The 22,179-nt window shown below is 42.0% G+C and overlaps 1 protein-coding gene across 4 annotated transcripts in view; it reads left to right on the top strand.

The window, feature by feature from the left end:
* The first annotated feature begins 224 nt into the window (after nucleotides 1-224).
* The window catches only part of C5H12orf75 (chromosome 5 C12orf75 homolog), a 44,932-nt gene continuing 22,977 nt past the window's right edge, over nucleotides 225-22,179 (top strand). The window contains exons 1-2 of one of the 4 annotated variants that reach the window (XM_070370223.1): nucleotides 225-572; nucleotides 16,401-16,425. In XM_070370223.1, the coding sequence (XP_070226324.1) occupies nucleotides 527-572; nucleotides 16,401-16,425 (71 nt within the window). In that variant the 5' untranslated portion in view covers nucleotides 225-526. The remainder of the gene's footprint in view (nucleotides 573-16,400; nucleotides 16,426-22,179) is intronic. The other 3 variants (XM_070370226.1, XR_011464159.1, XM_070370225.1) reach the window with 3 other exon arrangements.

Genomic DNA, 22,179 nt, shown 5'->3' with positions numbered 1-22,179 from the left:
CCCGCCCCGTCCCAAAACACACATCCTGAAGTAGGGAGGGGAAGTGGGCAAAGAGAAGAAAAGCCAAAGAGGATGTGAAGGGCCGCCAGGTGGGCATCCTCCACTGCCCTGCCTCACCCTCCAGCCCGCGCCGGCCACACCCCTCAGCCCCGCCCTCACCCCCAAACCCACTTTAAACTCCCGCCCCCTCTTAACGACGACCAATGTCCGGCCGGGGAGCCCTCAGGAGGCTGAGGATTGGCCGGCGCCGCGGTTGCCGAGGTGACGGGTGGGTCCGGCGGGGGTCTCAGAGCCGGGTGCTGCGGGGGCGAGGATTGCCGGGCAGTTTCCGCCCCGGCCAGCCCAGGCCTGCGACGCCCAGATTTGCGCTCCTGGGTAGCTAGAGTGGGTGGTCCCCGAGAGCCCCTCGAACCCGTAAGTCCCCCGCGGGCCTCCGGCTCGGGGCGCGCCGCCCTCCGCCTTCGTCTCCACCCCCAGGATCTGCGGCTGCCAGCTCCCGAGCGTGGCTTCCCCGGCCGGCGGCGCGATGGGCTGCGGGAACTCCACCGCCGCCAGCGCGGGCGCGGGCCAAGGTGAGCGCGGCGGGCTGCTGGGGGCGCGGGGACCGCGACTCGGGGGCGGTGGGGAGTTCTGCAGGGCTGACCGCCTCTGCGGGAGAGGCCAGGAGAGAGGCGGCGAGAAGGAAGGGCGCGGGGACCCGGGGCAGGGAGGGCGTGCAGCCCCCTCTCCCCGTCCCCGATTTCGGGACAGGAGCCGATCGTCCGGTTTAGGACAGACTGAAAACGGGGCATTTCCCCTCCCTGTGCGGGGGCGGTCACGCCTGGATGAGGAGAACCTGCAGGGCGATCCTGCGGAGGGAGCGCGGGGAGCCCTGGTGGCGGGGCTCCCCTGCAGCGGGTAGTCCTGGCACTCTCCTAGGAGAGAGGTTTCCTAGTCGTGGCCAGCGTCTGCTCCTCTTTTCTCGCACTCGCTTCCGCAGGCCTCGGGCTCCAGCCCTTCGCAACCCAGAGTCTGCACCTGGAAAAGTGCAGCAGAACGATTCAGGACTTTCTTTAGGGGGAGGGAAGGTGCTAGTGGGTTGAGAACTGCAAACAGGGCGCTAAAAATTCATCTGAGTCTGTCTTGATGTTTAAGACCGGCTGGGCTGTTAAGATTCCTCTGAGAAGCTGCAGTATCGAGGATGCTTTAGAATATGTGTGACAGAGCTTTAATATTAGCAGTGATCTGTTCTTATGTTTTTCATTAAAAAAAAAATTGAAACCTCTTTTTACACTTCTTCATTGTGTTGATTGGCCGGGGAAGTCGTCTAGATTCCCCCTAGTCAGCCAGGCGTTGTATCAAGTGACTTATTCCAAAACTCAGCCGTTCTCTTTGACTCAGCTAGTGTCTACTTATTTAAGAGTCTGGGTCTGTTTTGAGTAATACAGTATCTGCTGACCTATTTTGGTGTCTTTTGGATACAGAACTCATATCTCCTCCAATTGAGATCAATCAGACGCCACATCCCATCCCAACCAGCAAATGGGAAGGGCGCTCTGATGCTGCAGTGTTTCCAAGGCGGGAGTGAATGCCCGCTCAATGACTTTGTGACCTTGGGCCTGTCACTTCCCTTGATCCAGACCTCCTGGAAGATGTAGTTTAAAATTCAAGCCTTTCCAGTTTATTTATTTTAAAGTTTATTTTGATGTTCACTTATGGGATCAGATGTGGGAATCTGCTCATTTAATTGGCGAAGTTTGTTATTCCTCTCTGGCTGTCAGTGACCAGATATACGGAATATTTTAGGAGAAGGCACTAAAATATGTGGAATTCTAGTCCCAAAGCTGTGAATGAAGCCAGGTAATGATTCATTGAAAAGTTTCTTTCTGACAGGTCATCTTTACCATCTCGAATTAAATTCCCAATCTTGTGACAGGCAGAGAGCTCCTGGGGAACAAACCCTTTTAATTCTTGTAACAGAGTCAAAGGTAGTTAGCTTAATTAGTGCCTTAGCATAAGGACAGGAGTCTCACTTGAGAGTGGCCAGACAGCTCTGTGTGGAAACCTGGAACCATGTCAAGACCATATTCTGCACCAGGAATTACGATTTACTCTAACAACTGAGGTTGAACTGCGTAGGTCCACTTATACATGGATTTTTTTTCAATAGTAAATGCTGTAGTACTACATGCTCTTCAGTCATTTAAATCCAGGGGTGTGGGACTGCGGATATGGAGGGCTGACCATGAATTATACTCAGATTTTCCACTCTGTGGAGGGTTGGTGCCCCTAATCCCCGTGTTATTCAAGGATCGAATGTATATCTCTCAACCTAACACGCACTGTGTCCCTGTGCCTTCCATTGCATGTGTACCTTACTTTTAAAAAGGTTAAAAACCATTACCTTTAGTTTGGTACGTTTTCCATGTTGTCATAAAAAGAAAGAAAGAAAAGAAAAGGAAGGATTTGTAACCCATTTGCTTTAAAGTAGAGCTAGCTTACTTCAGGGTGTGTCGTCTCCCTGTCTGGGAATCGAACCCTAGTCTCCTGCGTGACAGGCAGGGATACTTACCAGTATTCTAATGAGGAGGGTTTCCCTGGTAGCTCAGTAGGTAAAGATTCTGCTTGCAAAATCTAGGAGATCTAGGTTTGACCCCTGGGTGGAGAAGATCCTCTGGAGAAGGAAATGACAACCCACTCCAGTATTCTTGCCTGGAAAATCCCATGGACAGAGGAGCCTGGCAGGCTACAGTCCATGGGGTCGCAAGAGTCGGATGCGATTTAGTGACTAAACCACCACCACCGGCTTACTTCATTTATATTTTTGTTTGTTAATGAACTGCCTGTCAGGTTTGGAGATAGAGGGAGGTTTTCCATTGCTAAACCAGGACTATGATAAGTGAGCTCTGCAATGGTGAGGTAAGAAATAGAGACAACATGATTCTCTTTACAAATATTTGGTTGACCTTTATTCCCCCAATGAGCACATTCCTTTTTATGTAAAGGGAGATACAGTTATATTGAAAAAAACCACTCTGAGCGCATGTCTTCTGGATGAGTAGCCTCACTTTTGTTCACGAAGGACAGCTCCTGTAAGAGCATGCTGTTCTCTCCTCAAGCTCGCTCTTTGCTAAAAATTACTGTGTGTTCAGAGAAGAGGAAAATAGCGAGGGCAGACTATAAAACACGAAGGAGAAGAAAACATGAGTTGGGAGTTATTGCATCACCTCTTTGATGACTCTGCCCTTGTTTCTGACAAGTCATCCCCCAAACATTTCTCTGCTGGTGAGTCCGGGTGCCTAGCCTCGGGCTTTGGTCATTGTTATTTCGAAATTTTCTGTCAGTTGATGTAACACCTTAGGTTCAGAAAGGAAATGCATCAAGAGGAAAGATGGAAGGGTAAGAGAACTAAACCGCAGTGCAAAGGTTTCTTTCAATTGTGAACTTTGGCATCAGCATTAAATACGCTATTGCCCAAGCTGCAAATGCATGTCACTGAACCCAAGTAAAATGAAATGCATTAAATTGGTGTTGTCTCCACCCTCCAGTAATTACAGTGCAAAACGTCTGAAATGTCCCAGGAGTCTTACACTTCAATAGTCATTTTTAAGCTTTTCAAAAAAAAAAAAAAAAAAAAAGAGAAAAAGATGGTGGGCAGGTGCTGAACTTGAATGTGGAAAGTGAGGCTCAAGCTTGACATTGGCACTGTGCTGGTTGCCACTGTGGGCATTTCACTTTACTTTTTTGAGCAACAGAATAGCACTCTACTGTAATTACTATATAGAAGTGGAGTAATACCACGTTGAAGGTGAAATGGTGTTCCCTGAATATTTTTCTATAAGAACACAGCAAATCTGCTTTCAGAGGATACATTAGCACTTTATAATAAGGACCCCCAACCTGAAATCGCCATTGTAAGCCCTGTCTTACTCCCTAAGTAATTCAGGTAAAACCAGATAATTGTTTCTTTTCCCTGGGCTATCTGGACAATAGCTTTTCTTGGCTTTTGTCTGGTGAAATTGGTTTATATGACAAACTGATATTTAGTAGTGTGCTTCAGTAAATTTGATTCTGTATGTCCAATACATGGAGAAACTAAAATGCAGTTCAGTGATCAAACAGCCAGAAGGAATCCGCTCATACAGACCCTAGATAATTTAGGTCAGATTTCCTTTGCAGTGGATTTCTAAGTGGAAGCTAGTACATGGTCCACCTCTGTGTGCAAAGCTTCGTACTCTGTTAGGGAATTTTAGGGCAATGGTAGGGGCAGCCAGCAAGGGATCACTGTAGAATGAAATCAAGCTTTCCCCCTCTTGAGAAATTGGTTGTTGAAATAGGAAGTTTCACCATTTGAGAACACCTGCAAAGCAAAGTGTAGTCAAATATACAATGAGCATCCAAATGCCCAAGAGATGTGGAATAAATCATAGTTTATTCAGAGAAGTCTTCAGGGAGGAGTCAAAGTATCCATGCTATCAGGGTAGAAGGGGACACGAGAACCACTTTGATTATATGAGCGCAGTCCCCATTCTGATGTTTTAGGACCATCACTGTCTCAATGTAGGAATTTGATTTTTTCCAACCTAGAACTATACAGGACTTCTTTTTTCCATTCAGTGACAATTCAGTACGTTTTCCCTGCATAGTGTAGAGTCTAGACTCTAAACTTTAGAGGAACGTCTGGGTTTAAGAGCCCGTCTTTTAAAAATTGGAGTATTATTGATTTATAGCGTTGTGTTAATTTCTGCTATATAGCAAAGAGGTTGTTATATATAGTTTTAAAATCTTCTCTTGGTTTATCTTAGGGTATTGAATATAGTTCCCTGTGCTGTGTAGTCAAATCGTGTTCTTTTTCCATCCCATGTATAGTAGTTTGCATCTGCTAACCCCAGACTCGCAGTCCATCTCTCCCTCATCTCTCCCTCTTAGCAACCACAAGTCTGTTCTCTGTGTCTGTGAGTCTGTTTCTGTTTCGTAGACACGTTCATTTGTGTAATACTTTAGATTCCACAGTGATATCGTGTAATATCTATCTTACTTTGATAGATAAAAAGAGTCCATTTTGAAAGGGTTTCATTTGCTACAGGCAGGGAGCTGTTGCTTTCTCTGTGTTTTTCTTTGCTCTCCGTCTCCACCACTGTCTTGATCAGCAACCAGATTCTCTATTCCCTTGTTTTTCCTTGAATATATTCCTTAATTAGGCGGAGACATGAACACCCCTGCATTTGAGCTGATGAACCATAGCAGGTCAGTCATTTCCTGTGTCGAGTCATACATGTAGATTGTTGCCTGAGTCTGTAATGTAAACCAGGAAATCCTATTTTATGTGAACCAGAAAAATCCCTTCAAAGTTTGGATGGTTCCAAATGTGTACAAGAGCCTGGTTCAGTGTAGACTATTTTGCAGGCTGTGAAAAATATTTGCAGCAGCAGAGTCATTTCAGAAGTATTCTGCTCCTGGTACTTGATTGAATTGTTGAGTTGCTTTTTCTACCAGAGATGTGTAAGTGGCAGCTATCTGACCATAACTTAGTTTATTACTAGACTCTTTCTATGGTGGTTCTTCTATTTTATTCTATTTTATCATTGTACCCAGGGAGTTACTATAGTTCTTTTGGGTCCAGTTACTTAGGTTAGTTATCACCTTATCCTCTATTAGATACATAATTACATTCTCTACTGTTGCTGTAGCTATGTAGTCCAGCCTTCATCGACATCTGTAGATGGTTTCAGTCAGTTCAGTTCAGTCACTCAGTCATGTCCGACTCTTTGTGACCCCATGAACTGCAGCACGCCAGGCTTCCCTGTCCATCACCAACCCCTGGAGTTTCAAACTTATGTCCATTGAGTCAGTGATACCATCCAACCATCTCATCCTCTGTCGTCCTTTTCTCCTCCTGCCTTCAATCTTTCCCAGCATCAGGATCTTTTCCAGTGAATCAGTTCTTTACATCAGGTGGCCAAAGTATTGTAGCTTCAGCTTCAGCATCAGTCCTTCCAATGAATATTCAGGACTGATTTCCTTTAGGAGTGACTGGTTTAATCTCCTTGTAGTCCTAGGGACTCTCAAGAGTCTTCTCCAACACCACAGTTCAAAAGCATCAATTCTGTGCTATAAAAGCAGCTTTCTTTATAGTCCAACTCTCACATCCACACATGACTACTGGAATGGTTTGGTAGTTCTGAAATTCAGCCACTGTGCTCAGCGTTAGTCCAGGCTGTGTAGTGGTAATAATATAAAATTTTGCTGATATCATCAAAGAAGTCATTAATATCTTATGTGCTTCTTCCCCCTAGCTCACTTAGGCACCCCCCTCCCCAGCCAATCTGTCTTTCTCTTCTTTAAATATGCTCCACTCATTCTTGTTCTCTGTCTATTTGAAATACTCTTTCCTGGAGAGCTGATATTTTGTTTATTTGTTGTCATTTTTGTTCCCCTTCCCCAAAGGTAAGCTTCATGAGAGTCTTGTCACAGCTGGACGCTCAGCCTCAAGACCAATATTCAGTCTTTCAGTGGAATTTTTGGGGTCTTAAAAATTTTTTTCTTGAATGGATAAATATATTGGGGAAACAAAAAAGATATAAAATTAAGTCCTAACTTGTTGTAGGCACTCTCTGACTGATATAGCACTAGAGGAATGAAATAAAACCTTAAGCAACCAGGGAAGCCTGCTTGGAAGAGGTGGGACTTGATTTGACTTTGCAGAATAGGTAGGATTTGGATAAGCAGAGAATGGAAGGGAGGGCACTTTTAGAGCAGTATGAAAACACAGGGACAGAAACGGGCTCAGTGCATTTCAGGGCAGTGAGAAGTCTGTCCTGACTGGGTCAGTAGTTCACACTGGTTGCAGAGTGTTGGAAGTAAGAACCGTCAGGATGGGAGTTGGGGAGGACAGAGAGGCAAGAAGGCCTCAGAACTGAGAGGAGGCTCTGGAGCCCAAAGACCCCAGTTCAGATCCTGCTTTCATCATTTATCAGCTGCATAACCTGGACAACTTGCTGAAACTGTCTATATCTTAGTTTCCTCAGCTGTGGAATGGAAGAGTGGTTATAGAACCTACTCAAGATTAAATGAGTTTAATATATATAAAGTGCTTAGAGCAGTGCCTTATTGTCTAAGTACTTAATGTGCTATTATTAATACAGGGAAAGACTGTCATAGACTGGTATAGAAGGAAGGAGCCAGCAGTAGAGTGATGTAATTTAAGGCTGTCGTCAGGAGTCCATGAAGTGAGAGGGTTGTTGGTGAACGATGGAGGCATTGACATCAAGGACCCCTGCAAGCCAGTTGGGCTGAGGACCGGCTACATGTGAGGGAGGTAGGAAGTGGAAGTGAAGCTGCTCAGTTGTGTCCGACTCTGACCCTTTGGACTGAAGGCTATCAGGCTTCTCCGTCCATGGGATTTTCCAGGCAAGAGTGCTGGAGTGGAGTGCCATTGCCTTCCCCAGGGGATCTTCCCAACTCAGGGATGAAACCCAGGTCTCCCGCATTGCGGGCAGATGCTTTACCATCTGAGCCACCAGGGAAGCCCGAGGGAGGTAGCGGGAGGGAGAAATGAAAATGTACCCAAACTGTTAAAGCCTAGGAGACAGGTGGCGCTAGTGGGAAAGAATCTGCCCACAATGCGGGAGACCTGGGTTCGATTCCTGAGTTGGGAAGATCCCCTGTAAGAGGGCATGGCAACCCACTCCAGTATTTTTGCCTGGAGAATCCCATGGACATAGGAGCCTAGTAGGCTCCAGTGCATGGGGTTGCAGAGTTGGACACAACTGAAGCGACTTAGCACAGCAGCAGGAGACTGGAAGGAGCTGCTACTCCCTCTAAAGGGAAGGTTGGAGGATGCAGGTGACCCATTATCCTCTTGGATGGACTGCATTTGACGTGATGTGAATGACAAGATGTGTGAAAACACCTCTGTGCAGACAATTATCTCTGGCACGAAAGGATTAGAAGGTTCACTTGTTCTAGCCCCACAGAATCGATGTTGCAACCATGTGACTGGTTCATGAAGGTGACCCAAGAGAGTTATTCAACTCTGCCATGAGCCACTTACAGCTCAATAGAGACATAGCTTAAATTACAGCAGCTAAATGTCAATGCGTTGCCCTATGTCTGTACTTATACAGCTGTGTTTATTAATTTTTATCTACTGAAAGCATAGTATTCGGCAAGGGCAACCTGTAAGCAAAGAGGTTTTCTCTTAAGAACATCCACATTCATTAACATGATTTTATTTGCAACAACATGGGTTGGACCTAGAGGATATTAAGCTAAGTGAAATAAGTCAGACAGAAAAAGACAAATACTGTGTGTTTTCACTTATATGTGGAATCTAAAAAATGACACAAATAAATCACTATAATGAAACAAAAACAGACTCACAGGTACAGAGAGCAAACTAGTGGTTGCCAGGTAGTGAGGAGGGCTTATGGGTGAAATAGGTGAAGGTATTAAGAGGTGTGTGTGTGCCAAGTCGCTTCAGTCATGTCCAGCTCTTTGCGACCCTATAGACTATAGCCTGCCAGGCTCTTCTGTCCCTGGAATTCTCCAGGCAAGAATACTGGAATGGGTTGCCATGTTCTCCTCCAGGGGGTCTTCCTGACCCAAGGATCGAACTGGTGTCTCCTACGGCTTTTGCATTGCAGGCAGATTCTTTATCGCTGAGCCACAGGGAAAGCTCCATTATTAAGAGGTATAAGCTACCAATTATACAATAAGTAAGTCTTATGGATGTAAGTCAGCACAAGGAAAATAGTCAATAATGTTTTAATAACTTTGGTGCATAATCTATAAAAATCTTGAATCTTATGTTGTACCTGAAATTAACATAACATTGTAAGTCAACTATACTTTAAAAAATTTACCTTTTTAGAATACACTGATCTGAAATTTTTTCTCCACTATTGAAGAAATGACTTACGATTCTGTGTCTCTTATTGGCTTATTGAAAAATAGACATTGCTGTAGATGAACTAAAGAGCTGTTGTTGTACTTCTTTTGGCCAATTGAGCTGATGACATAGTTTTAGAACTATTATGGGTCAGAGGAGACATAGCAAGCTGTCAAAATTAGAGGGAGCTTTGTTTTTTTTTCTACAGTTATGTTTATACAATTCTCAGAGAGACGTTTTTCTTTCATAAAACAAATAAAGAGTAAAACGTTCCTGCATATTTTTATTATTTCCCATAAGAGCCATAATCATTTATATTTCTGATTAAAAGAAGAGTGATTTGTGCATCTTCAGTGCCTTTTAGAAATTCTTCATGTGCATAATTCTATTTTCTGGTGTATGTGTTTAAGTTATCACTACTCAGTCTGAACAAAGAGATACGATTTACTATGTAATTTAGCGATTCATTTGTTTGTGAACAGTTCCAGTATGTTACTTCAGCGCTATGAAGTGCATAGAGAACAGGGATGAAAAAGGCATTAATAGTGTTTTTTCAAATGTACATATGTATGTGACCTTTCTTTTAAAAGAGGTAAATATTTTCTTTTTGTTAAAATTTGGCATGGGTAAGGAAATTCATAAAAATAAATATATGACTCTGAACCATATTGAAAATGTACTGGGCAGTACAGGGCAATCTTTTAAAGTTATAAGACTTATTAGATTGCCAATAAACATCTGTCTATAGGAACCAAGATGTTACAAATATCTGCTTAATATCACTGAACTGATGTATATTGCAGCTGGCTTTATCATGCACTAGGAGTAAAATTTTGTCTGTGTTTGCAGAATATGTGACATGTCATATTAAATTTAATTTTTCCTCAATATTAATTTTGCTATGTATTTTTTTTCAAAAGGGAATTTCTGCTTTTGGAGAGGTAGAGGAGCACAGGAATGAGAAGTGCATTGGGTTGAATGGTGACCTCTAAAAAAGATACGTTCTCATCCTAATTTGGAATGTGTGAATATTGTCTTGTTTGGAAAAAAGAGTCTTTGCCAGTATAATTAAGGATTTTGAGATGAGGACACCATCTTAGGTTATCTGGATAGGCTCTAAATCCTAGATGATGAAGTGTCTTTGGAAGAGCTAGACAAGGAGAAGACAGATATGGAGAGGAGGTGATGTGAGGACGGGGTAGAACAGAGAAAGCACTATCTGGCCACCAGCCACAGAGTGCCAAGGAAGACCCACTGTCCCGTGATGCTAAGAGGCCTGGACCGTGTTCTTCCCGCAACCTCTGCAGGGTGTCGGGACCTCCTGACATCTTGATGATGTACTTCTGGCCTCCAGAACTCCGAGAGCACGTATCTCTGTTGTCTTAAGGCATTTAGCTTGTGGTGATTTGTTACAGCATTCATGCGGAACTAACACAGAAGACATTTTTGTAATTGTTCCTGGAATGGGATATAATCAGAAAATCAGAAAATGAAGAGTTTACAAACAATACCTGCAGTGTGAATAATCATTTGCTGAAGCAGATACAGCACCGTTCAGTCTTGGTGTGATTCATACAGCATTTCAAAGCTGTTCAGAGCCTCAGTTATTTATGGGGGTGCCCAATTTCTATAAAATGTGAAGGTTATCTGAGAGGTTTTTCCTTCCCAGATGCCATCTGCCTCTCCAGTTCTCTGACACCATCCAGTTCAATTCTGATGCTCATATGTGGAGTTAGTGTCTATCACCGTAGGTTTGAGGGCTGAGTCGCCTGAGATGGTCTCACTTCAGACATCAGTATCAAGTATTGGGTCCCCAGCTTACTTGCACTGCTGTCTGACTTGACAGCAAATTTGGGGGTTCTCACATCCCCTCTCCTCAGACCTGACAGTTTGCTAGTATGACTCAGGAAGGTACTTTGCTTACTGGATTAAACGTACTAGTTTATATAAAGGACACAAATGAACAGCCAGATGGAGAGGTACAGAGGTCATGTTAAGAGTCTCAGGCATAGGGGTCTCTGTCCCCATAGAATTGGGGTAACCCCCCTCCCGGCACATGGATGTTCAACTCAGAAACTTTCTGAACCCTGTCCTTTTAGTGGTTTTTATGGAGGTTTCATTACATAGGCCTGATTGATCAAATCATTGGCCATTGGCGATTAACTTGATCTCCAGCCCCTCTCTTTTTCCAAGAGGACAGGGAGTGGGGTTGAAAGTTCCAAGCTTCTAATCAAGCCTTGGGTTTTCTGGGAGCTCCCATCCTGAAGCTACCTGGGGTCCTGCCAAGAGTCACCTCATTGGAAGAAACAGGCTCCTATCACCCTTATCTCTCAGGAAGTTCCAAGGATTTTAGAAGCTCTGTGCCAGGAAGAGGGAATGAAGACCAAATATCTTTCTATGATTCGTCAATATCAGATTAATTTTTTTTAATGCTTGAATAAATTGCATTTGCTGTGCATTTTTAAGTGACTGAGACTCTTGACTTTGGGACTCATGAATACAATTTTAAAATCTTTTGACGAAAGTAAAAGGTATAGACTTTGGTGGCAGTCTGGTGGTTGAGTGCACGCTTGCACCGCAGGGGGTGTGGGGGTGTCAATCCTTGGCTGGGGAATCCTGCATGCCTCACAGTGCAGGCGCTTCCCACCAAAAAAATATATATGTATACACAATCATGGTGAAATGAGGCAATATTGTGAACAACAATCTTCTAAGTGTTAAAGAAACAGTTGTATTCAGAAGGAAGTGTTTGTCACTGGAACTGAATGTGATACTTTTCTGAGAGCAGACCTTCCCCTCCCACTTCCATTTTTTAGGAAGATATTTAAAATTATAATGATCAATAATACAATTTTGGAAAATAGTCATTAAATCTTTTGACTCACAAAAATTCTAATTTAGGTCTGTAGATTTTGTGGTGCTTCTATCCCACAAGAAACATGGTTACCTGCCTTCCCTTGTGTTAAGGTACCATAGCTATGTTTAAACAGTAGAGAGGCATTTTGGCAGGAAATGAAGTGGTACTAACAGGGAAAAATGTTTTACCCCAGGGGTCTTGAAAGAAGTAGCTATACCACTATAAATATTTGTTTAATAAATGATGAATCTCATGAATCATAAACACAATTTAAAGCAAATGGGATTTTGCCGCTATTTGAATTGTTCTAGTCAAAGTATCTTTTGCATAAAATATCTAGAGAAGAGCTCTCCATCTGGTTAACTGTAATCAATGTCTAGATGAAATATGATTAAAATGTTGCACTGAGGGTAACCAGAATTTTTCTTCTCTTTCTAGTAATTTTATGATTTTATACTTCTGCAAAACAAAGACATTTCATATTTTATATACCTAGAAATCCTGATATTTTTGCTGGGAGTTTCAACAATTACAGATTTTGTTTTTCTTTTTCTCTGAGAAGTTGTATGTCAGGGAGTCATGTTCTACCTGCACTGGTTATAAGCTTATCATTAATCCCTTGCTCCTGTGAAGATGTATGCTTTCTTCCCTTTTAGAAAGATGCATGTACATTATAATCATATCTATAGGCTTGATGTCTATACATCAAGTCAGTGTTTCTGACTTCTTGGCCTCCGCACCACTGCAGTTGTTAAATAGATGGTGCCCTTTAAGAGAGGTACATTTGTGAACATAAGAAATGGCCTGCTGATTTCCTTCTGGAAGGTAACACCTGGCATCTGCCTTGGGCCTGCTGGGAAGTTAGATGGTGAACCCAGCAGGAAAGAGGCCGTGGGGACGCCGGAGTCAAGGTGAAGTGGATGCAGGGTTTCTGGTGACTGATGAAAACAGGTGCTGAGGAGACAACATGTGACTGTTTTGAAATGAATTTCACTCACACACTTATTGTGGTTTGTCTTTTCCGGTGCCTTTGTCAGCCCAGGATTAGAAGCTGAAGCAGAGGGATCTAGGGACTGTCAAATAAAATACTGGAGCAGGAATTTTACCTGGCTCTTCTGCCTTCCAGTTCCATGCTGTTGTTTCCCTACCACCCTGCTGCTGTCCGTCAGATGCAGTGAGGTGGCTTCTGTCCTCTCTGCCCTCCCCTTCATCTCTAACGGCTCAGCGCTCGTGGCGCTCACATCATGACCGCCGTCTTCTTTCTGTATGACGTCCCAGAATCTGTTCTGATGCCTTCTGCTCTCTCCTCCTCTGAGCACTGCAACCCCCAATCATTCCCCATCTTTTTCCATGAAAATGAAACTAAGAAAACGAGGATATTTATTTTCTTTTTAGACTTTCTCCCAGATTCTCATGCTTGTTTTGATTCTGAAATAAAATGTCCATTTTTATGGGTTTTTGGTGGCACTAAATCTTTTGTTTATTTTTTCCTGTTGAACTCTCCACTGTTATTATGTTTAAGATTTTTTTAAATTTTAGGATTTTTTTTTTTTTGGTTTTATGATCTCAGATTCCAAAGCCATTTTTATTTATATAATCTTAGTGAGAGTTGTGAAACAGAAATATTACTCTCCCCTGAGTAAAGAGTCTTAAGTTTGTTACAAAGTTCAGGTTTGGTCAAAACCTTTAAAGAATTTATTTGAGACATAGTCTTTTTAAAATTCATTTTAAAATAATTGTATTTATTTTTTGGCTGTGCCGGGTCTTCATTGCTGCTTGGGCTTTTTCTCTAGTTGTGGTAAGCAGGGGCTTCTCCATAGTGTGGTGCACAGGCTTCTGATTGCAGGGGCTTCTCTTCTTGGGGAGCAAGGGCTCTAGGGCAGCTGGGTTTTGGTAGTTGTGGCTCCAGGGCTCTGGAGCACAGCCTCAGTAGTTGTGGTGCACCGGCTCAGTTGTTCCAAGGCATGTGGGATCTTCCCAGGTCAGGGATTGAACTCATGTCTACTGTACTGGCAAGCAGAGTCTTTACCACTGAGCCATCAGGGAAGCCTGACACATAGTCTTGATTATCTTTATTCTTTTCTTTGAATTTGCAGTATTATACGTCCTAGATTAATATCTCTCGGATAAAGTTCTTACAATTTTGGCAATAACTCTTCCTGCAGACTTGTTTGTATTTTGTAGCATGTTTTCCTTTATTTTCATACCTCTGTGACTTGTACAGGAGTTAACTCCCACTTCATAGATAGGAAAATTGAGATACTAACGAAAATGTGACTGCTAATAACAGTGATGCAGTGCAGGAGATCCAGGTTCAATCCCTGGTTTGGGAAGATCCTCTGGAGAAGGCAATGGCAACCCACTCTAGTACTCTTGCCTGAAAAATCCCATGGACGGAGGAGCCTGGTAGGCTGCAGTCCATGGGGTCACAAAGAGTTGGCCATGACTGAGCGACTTCACTTTCCCTTTTCCCTTTCATGCATTGGAGACGGAAATGGCAACCCACTCCAGTGTTCTTGCCTGGAGAATCCCAGGGACGGGGGAGCCTGGTGGGCTGCCGTCTATGAGGTCGCACAGAGTCGGACACGACTGAAGCGACTTAGCAGCAGCAGCATGATAGTTCTATTTTTAATTTTTCTGAGGAATTTCTGTACTGTTTTCTGTAGTGGCTGCACTGATTTACATTCCCACCAAGAGCGTGCACTGGTATCCTCCTTTTTCCACATCACTTGCCAACACTTGTTATTTGTTGTCTTTTTTGAAAGTAAGCATTCTCACAGGTATGAGGTGATATCTTGTGGTTTTTGATTTGCATTTCTCTGATGATTAGACTTGTTGAGCATGTTTTCATGTACCGATTGGCTATCTGTATGTCATCTTTGGAAAAATGTCTATTCAGATTATTTACCCATTTAAAAATCAAGCTGGTTTTTCTCTCTCTCTCTCAACCTCTCTTTCTCTCTTGCTATTGAGTTTTATGAGTTCTTTATATATTTATAATATTAACCTCTTGTATCAGATATGTAATTTAGAAGTGTTTTCTTCCGTTCAGTAGGTTGTCCTTTCATTTTGTTGATGGTTTCCTTTGCTGTGCAGGAATTTAAAAGATTTGATGCAGCCCCACTTGTTTATTTTTGCTTTTGTTGCCTTTGCTCTTGGAATCAGATCCAAACATTAATTTCTAAGATCAGTGTCAAGTAACTTACTGCCTATGTTTTCCTCTAGGAGTTTTATGGTATCAGGTCTTACATATAAGGCTTTAATTCATTTTGAGTTAATTTTTGTGTACGATGTAAGATAGTTGTTTAGTTTCATTTTTTTGCATACGACTGTCCAGTTTTCCCAGGACAGTTTATTGAAAAGACTATGCTTTCCACGTTGCATCTTCTTGCCTCATTTGTTGTAAATTAATTGAGCATGTATGCATGGGTTTCCTTCTGGGTTCTCTATTCTGCTCCATTGATCTGTATGTCTGTTTTTTTGCCAATAACATACTGTTTTGATTACTATAGCTTTGTCATGTAGTTTGAAATCAAGAGCATGATGCCTCCAGATTTGTTCTTGAGAAGATGCTTTAGCAATTCAGGGTCTGCTGTGGTTCCATAGACATTTTAGTATTATTTGTTTTATTTTCTTGAAAAATGTCATTGGTATTTTGATATAGATATATAGATTTTAAAGAACTTCATGGTAACTTTTGAGACAGATGTTTTTATTTTCCTCGTTTGACATGAGGGAAGTGAACTTATAAGAGGTTAAATGATACTGAATTCCATGTAGCTTTTAAAGTTGGAACTAAGTTCTGTTTGTTTAGGTAAGGATATTAGGGGGCAGAAGTGCAGATGGAACTGTGTTGTGGGCAGAGAATCTGATAAGTGAGAGGACTGGGTTTTTGACATGTGGATGGGAAGCAAAAATGAGAGGGTTCAATAGCAAATAGGACAAGAGTTGGAAATGAATGTTACTCCTTTTGGAGCTGGGCTGGCATCTTCGAGACTTCCCAATTCATTTAGGATGTTGTCTCCATTTTGTCATGTGATGACTTTGCTTAACTTTTTGATTAGTGCATAGTGTAACATGATAGTTCCATGTAGGTACCAGCTTAGAAGTCATGTGGCTTAGAAAAGAAAATACTTCTCAAATTTGTTACTGTATCTGTAAAATTAGCAGATTAGGTTGGGGCATCTTATAAAATTCCTTTCAGAATCAGGACTTTATAATTTATAAAGATAAGATAAATGAAGTTGCTCAGTCGTGTCCAACTCTTTGCGACCCCATGGACTGTAGCCCGCCAGGCTCCTCTGTCCCTGGGATTCTCCAGGCAAGAACACTGGAGTGGGTTGCCATTTCCTTCTCCAGGGGATCTTCCCGACCCAGGGATTGAACCCAGTCTCCTGCATTGCAGGCAGACACTTTAACCTCTGAGCCATCAGGGAATAATCTGTTATAATTTATAGGAATTGTTAAAAATGGACAGAATAAATTCTAAACCTAAGATTTGGCTTTTTATGATTTTTCTGCTCTCCTTTTTCTTCTTTTGTGAGATGATCTTTCAAAAAATCATATTCTCAACTCATCTCTTGAAAAAGTTATTTTAGTTGGATACTGGGCTTAAGATTTTTGTACCAGTGTTATCAAGATAACAAGAAAATATCTTTTTTTTTTTTCTTCCAGGCCCTGCAGGAGCAGCTAAAGATGTGTAAGTACTTAATATTATGATTTTCTAAACTGTTTCTGAGGAAGACACTGTTTTCATGATTATGACCTTTAGATATGCAGGTTTGGCTGAAAAGACATGGAAGTACTTTCTGTACTGAACACAAATCAAGGCTTTCATTTGATTTGTAACTAAAGTGCTATTTGAATAAAGGGATTATTTGTGGCTTTTTATTTTAGCCTTTCAGTTGCCCTAGCACTTTAACCCAGAACTTTATGAAAAGGAAATATTTAATTGTGTTTCCATCCTAGCTTGTGTAGAGATTTCTTCTAATTGCAAGCCTGTGATTACAGCAGAATTGAGCACCTAGCTTCTATGACTATGCAACATCTTAGAGTTTAGCCCTTTGGGAGGGGTGCGAGCCAAGCATTTACTAAAGACACACTGAATTGCTTTGAAGTGATAAATAGACGTTTGAGTGAATGTATATGTCCATTTGAGGCAATCAATATTGAGTTGAATTTTAGACCACAGGACCGTTTGAGGGTTTCCATCATGCATCTTCTTTGCTTCTTCCTACCTTGAATCTAGGTATAGACAGGACATTGCAGTAGTTCACTATTTAAGAGTGTTTGTGGCACTGGGAACTATATTCAATATTCTGTAATAAACCATAATAGAAAAGAATATGAAAAAGAATATATATATATGACTGAATATATACATATAACTGAATCTCTTTGCTGTATTACATTAGAAACTAACACAACATTGTAAATCAACTATACTTCAGTTAAAAAAGAGATAAATAAAATGCAAATATTCTGAAAAAAAAAAGTGTCATTTAGGGAGCTGGGTAGTGAGGGTGGTGTAGGGAAGGGAGAAGGTAGGGATGAAGAGCCCCCAAGGACAAAAATAGAAAAAGGAGTGTTTGTAGTCACTCCATGGATTGTGGGACCAGCCTCTGTCCAAGCCACTGCAATCGGTTTGGAGGTCAAGACTGATGGTGCCACACACACAGACCAAGAGGGCAGGAGAAGATGTGTTACTCACATAATGAGGCTTTCTAGAGAGCACAAAGTGGTCTCCTAAACTGGTCCATTCAGTTTGCATGAAGGAGGGGGTAAGTGGCTTTGTTTCTTATTATAAGTGGTGCTGGGGTGGATGGGGGTGGTGGGCAGAGGAGTGCCTGGCTGTCTCCTCCCTGTTGGCATACATGGAGGAGTTCACAGGTTTTCTTTAGGCTTGCACAGTTGTGGGGCAAAAGGATCAGTGGGACTTGAAAGCTTTTGTCACAAGCAGAGTCAGGCATTTTTATATATATATATATATATATATATATATATATATATATATATCAAAAAAGGAATCCAGAGAAGACTAGATTAGGGCTATAAAGTTTTGGGGGGATTAAATAAGCTTTTTGTATGGAACTTGAGGTACAAAGGAAGCAGCGTAGAATACTTCAGTCTCCTGGTTGCAGTGGTTGAGTTTATTACCAAAGCATCGAGCAAGAGTGCGTTCAGCATCCTTATGTATTCCTGGTATGGCAGTGTCTCCATCTCTCCTTCAGTCTCTCCCTTTCTTTTCTGTACGTTGTTGCCAGGTTAATCCCCTGTCCTTTCAGGATCTCTGCTCCCAATTTTAGATTAGTCTCCATTGCCCATGGGATTGAGTCCAGAATCCTTTGCAAAAAGGAAAAGGCCCTTTAGATTTCAGCCTTTAGGAGAAGGAAGTCCTGCAGTCAGGGAGTGACAAGATCAAGGGCCCAGTGGGGAACTGGGTGCTCTGAGACCACTCTCAGGGTCTTACACTGACTTCCTGATTTCTGTCTTGCCTCCTTAATTTTTTTTTTGCTGTTCCCTCTGCCTGGAATGGTGAATTCTGTCTGTAAAAATTCTGTCTATTCTTCTTGGCTTATATCTTACCCTTTATGAGAAGAATATCCCTGATCTCTGTTAGTTGTGGTATCTCCCTCTTTTGAACTCTTACAGCAGTTTGGACTTTTTTCCATTGGGAATTGAGAAAAGTCCCCTCTAGTTCATAGTATCATGCTGGGGACATAGCTAGTGTGTAACAGATGAATCTCATCATTTTTCTTTAAGGAGAGATTGGTTGCATGACTTCTTTCTTTTAAAGGTATGGAAATTTCTAAGAAGATTTAGTGATGGCTTTTTGGATGTTTTTGTCAATATTACCTTCTCCAGGACATGAGATGCCATTTAACTATAGCTACTTTTAAATTGTTTATTTTTTATTTTTGACTGTGCCAGGTCTTTGTTGATGCTCCGGCTTTTCTTTAGATGTGGCAAGCGGGGCCTACTCTCTAGTCGAGGTGCATGGGCCTCTCACTGTGTGGCTTCTCTTGTTGCAGAGTACAGGCTCTGGGGCCTGTGGGCTTTAGTAGTTGCAGCTCCCAGGCTCTGGAGCACAGGCTGAATAGTTGTGGTCCATGGGCTTAGTTGTCCTGTGGCATGTGGGATCTTCCCAAATCAGAGATCAAACCCGTTTCCTGCATTGGCAGACAGATTCTTTACCACTGAGCCACTAGGAAAGTCCCTTAACTACTTTTTAAAATCTTGAATTCACTAGATTTAAATGTCCTGTGACTTTGTGTACCTTATAAGTTCTGTAACTAAAAAGATATAATTTTATTCAATAAAGAAAGTGAAGTCACTCAGTCGTGTCTGACTCTTTGCAACCTCATGGACTGTAGCCCACCAGGCTCCTCCGTCCATGGGATTCTCCAGGCAAGAATACTGGAGTGGGTTGCCATTTCCTTCTCCAGGGGATCTTCCTGACCCAGGGATCGAACCTAGGTCTCCCGCATTGCAGGCAGATGCTTTAACCTCTGAGCCACCAGAGCCCTTCAAAAGTAAATTGGTAGATTTAATTGGAAAAAGTTAAAGAAAAGTATAGTATTTTTTTCCTTGCACAAAAGGTATACTCAAACCATTTTTTTTAAAGCAGAAGCTGTAGATATATAAATCTTGACTGTAATATTAGAAGGTGTCATGAGTGAAGGAGGAAACCAAGAAATTAAGACAATTTAAACTTTATTATGAAGATTTAAATTTTTTGTTTTTGTTTGTCATCTAAAGAGACTGATCTCAAATTAAAAGAAGTGGCCAGACTCACGTCACGGATGCTGAGAGTACAGCACTTCAAATAGGACACACAGCATATTATATAGACCACATAAAAGTCTTTTGAGGGGGGTTGTGATTGTTTTTATAAGTCAGAATCATTATAATTACTCCTTTAATATATAATAAAAATCAATGTTCTAGGGACGGTTTGGGATTTTTACAGTATCTCCCTTTTACTATTATTTGCCTGCTTTCTATAGGCAAGAAACCAGGATATAATAAATAAAATGATGTTTTTGCCCTAGAGCAGGTCAGTATCTACTGGGGACCAAACTACAGTATTATAAGTGCTAATTATTAAAATAGTCAAAATTTAATGCTAGTCTGGGTCTTGAAGGGTGAACAGGAGTTTGTGTGGGGAGGGGAAGAGTGGCAGGGCAGGGGAGAGAACACGATAAGAGGCCCTTGTGTACCAGAGAGCCTCATGCTCTTCTGGAAAGTCAGCCAGTGTTCCCGGAGCCTGTGGCACAGGCTCCAACACGTGGAAGATGAGGCTGATGGGCCGGAACCAGCTCGTGAAGGGCCTTTGGTGGCAGCCTGGTCATGGTACTTGATTTTTATATGCATTCAAGAGCCATTCAGAATTTTAAGGTGGGGACTTCCATGACTGTGCTTGGGCTTTAGGGCGATGACTCCCAGGGCAGTGGGCTGTGTGAGATGGGGGAGGGGTGGAGGCACAGAGCAGTAGTGGGGCTGAGGCCACGAGAGGGGCAGACAGCAGACAGGACACGGGCAAGGAGCTAAGGCGATGATGCATTCAGGGCGCACCTGGAAATGTCATTGATAAGACCTGTTGAACGACTGAATAGGGAAGGAAAGGAAAGGAAAACCTGAGGTGAAACAATAGCTCTGTGGTTACAAACTCGAGCCAGGGGAAGGGATGGCTGATGACCCAAAGAGGTCACATGAGCTAAAGGGAGAAGAGAAACCATTGAATGCGACGTGATGGCCACACTAGTCACTGGGGGATATGGTTTCAGTTGAGTGGAGTGAATACCAGTAGAGTCAGTGTGGCCGTGAACTAGGAGTGAGGAAGTGATGCCTGGTCTTTTGTTTTACAATATTAGACAGTAAGGGATGGAAAAATGTGGTAGCTTGAAGAGGAAATGTATTTTAAGAAATACATTTCTGTTATAAAATAAATACTAAGGAAATTTGTAAACCACAGAAAAGCATTTTAAAAAAAGAAAAAAATCAGCTATTATTCTACCATGAGAGACAATAGACAATCAGCATTAATATTTTACATTATTTTCTTCCATTTCTTTGTGATTCTTTCTGCCTGATTATGTGTATGGGTGATTTTATATATTGAAGTTTGGTTTTCATTCTCTATTTATTTTTACAGAGGAGACAGAAGGTACACCGATAGGTGAGAGTATAGGAACCAGTAGAGCAAGAAAAGCTGAGGGTGGTTTGGGGAGGGGTTATCTGTGTGAGGGAGAGAATAATTGATGGATGTAGATTCTAGAACATGCAAGAAAGATTAAAAACATAGAAGGTTCACCTTACCAGCTTGAGATAAGGAAGAAAGTATGACTAAAGATATATAGAAATTTAATCATCATAGGACAGACCTACATGTATATCAGGGAGTGAGACTTTTGTTTTTCTCACTCCCTCTCATCAAAATTAAACCACAGAACCCTCACATGCAGAACGAAATAGAAGTGAATTCAACTTGATGACATTTGACTGTTTTCACAAACCTGAAAGTCAACCATGCTTTTATTTCAGGGAATTTATCTTAGCTATTTGGCACAGATAGGTTGTGTTGGGATATTTTTGGTTGGAAATGGCAGAAGCCCAGCTTAAACTGGCCTAAACAAACAAACATAAAGGAATTTATTGGCACGTGTAACGGAAAAGCTCCAGGGGTTCAGCCATAGTCACAGCTGGATCCAGGTGATCAAATGACAGGAAGAAACTCTTTCATCCTTGCTTTCCTGTGTTTGGCTCCATTCTGAGGCAGCTTTTCCTCAGTGGTGATGGAGATGGCCAGTTTTTATCTCATTGGCTTAATTCCCATGAAAAAAGAGCTTCTCTTTCCCTGAAGATTGATCAAGTCAGAGCGCTAGGCTCTCCCTGGCCAAGACATGGGATCAGGTGCCCCTCTCTGAACCAGTCAGTGGGCCACGAGGACATGGTTTCTCATTGGCCAGGCCTTGGTCACGTGCCAACTGCTGGAGCCAATCAGTGTCGTTAGCCTCACCTAACCTTAAATAGTGGGAGAACAGTGGTTCCCACACCAAAGAAAAATTGGGATGCTGTTACCAAAATGGGAGAGAATTATAATGGGGCAGGCAGAAAAAAAGCAGGTTCTTCATGTAGATCAACTTTTATATTATTTCAAAATAATCTTTTGATTTAATTTTTATGGAGTATAGTTGCTTTATACTGCTCTGTCAATTTCTGCTATATAGCAAAATGAATCAGCCATATGCATACATATATCCCTCTTTTTAGGATTTCCTTCCCATTTAAGTCACCACAGCACACCGAGTTGAGTTCCCTGTGCTATATAATAGGTTCTTGGTAGTTATCTATTTTATTAGTGTATATAAGTCGATTCCAGTCTCTCAATTCAGCCCACCCCTTGATTTACTTTTCAGTGTGTGTGTGTTTTACAAATATATTTTGAATAAGA

This window comes from Bos mutus, chromosome 5 (assembly GCF_027580195.1).
Source record: "Bos mutus isolate GX-2022 chromosome 5, NWIPB_WYAK_1.1, whole genome shotgun sequence".
Taxonomy (NCBI): Eukaryota; Metazoa; Chordata; class Mammalia; order Artiodactyla; family Bovidae; genus Bos; species Bos mutus.
This window is presented reverse-complemented; position numbering and strand designations above follow the sequence as displayed.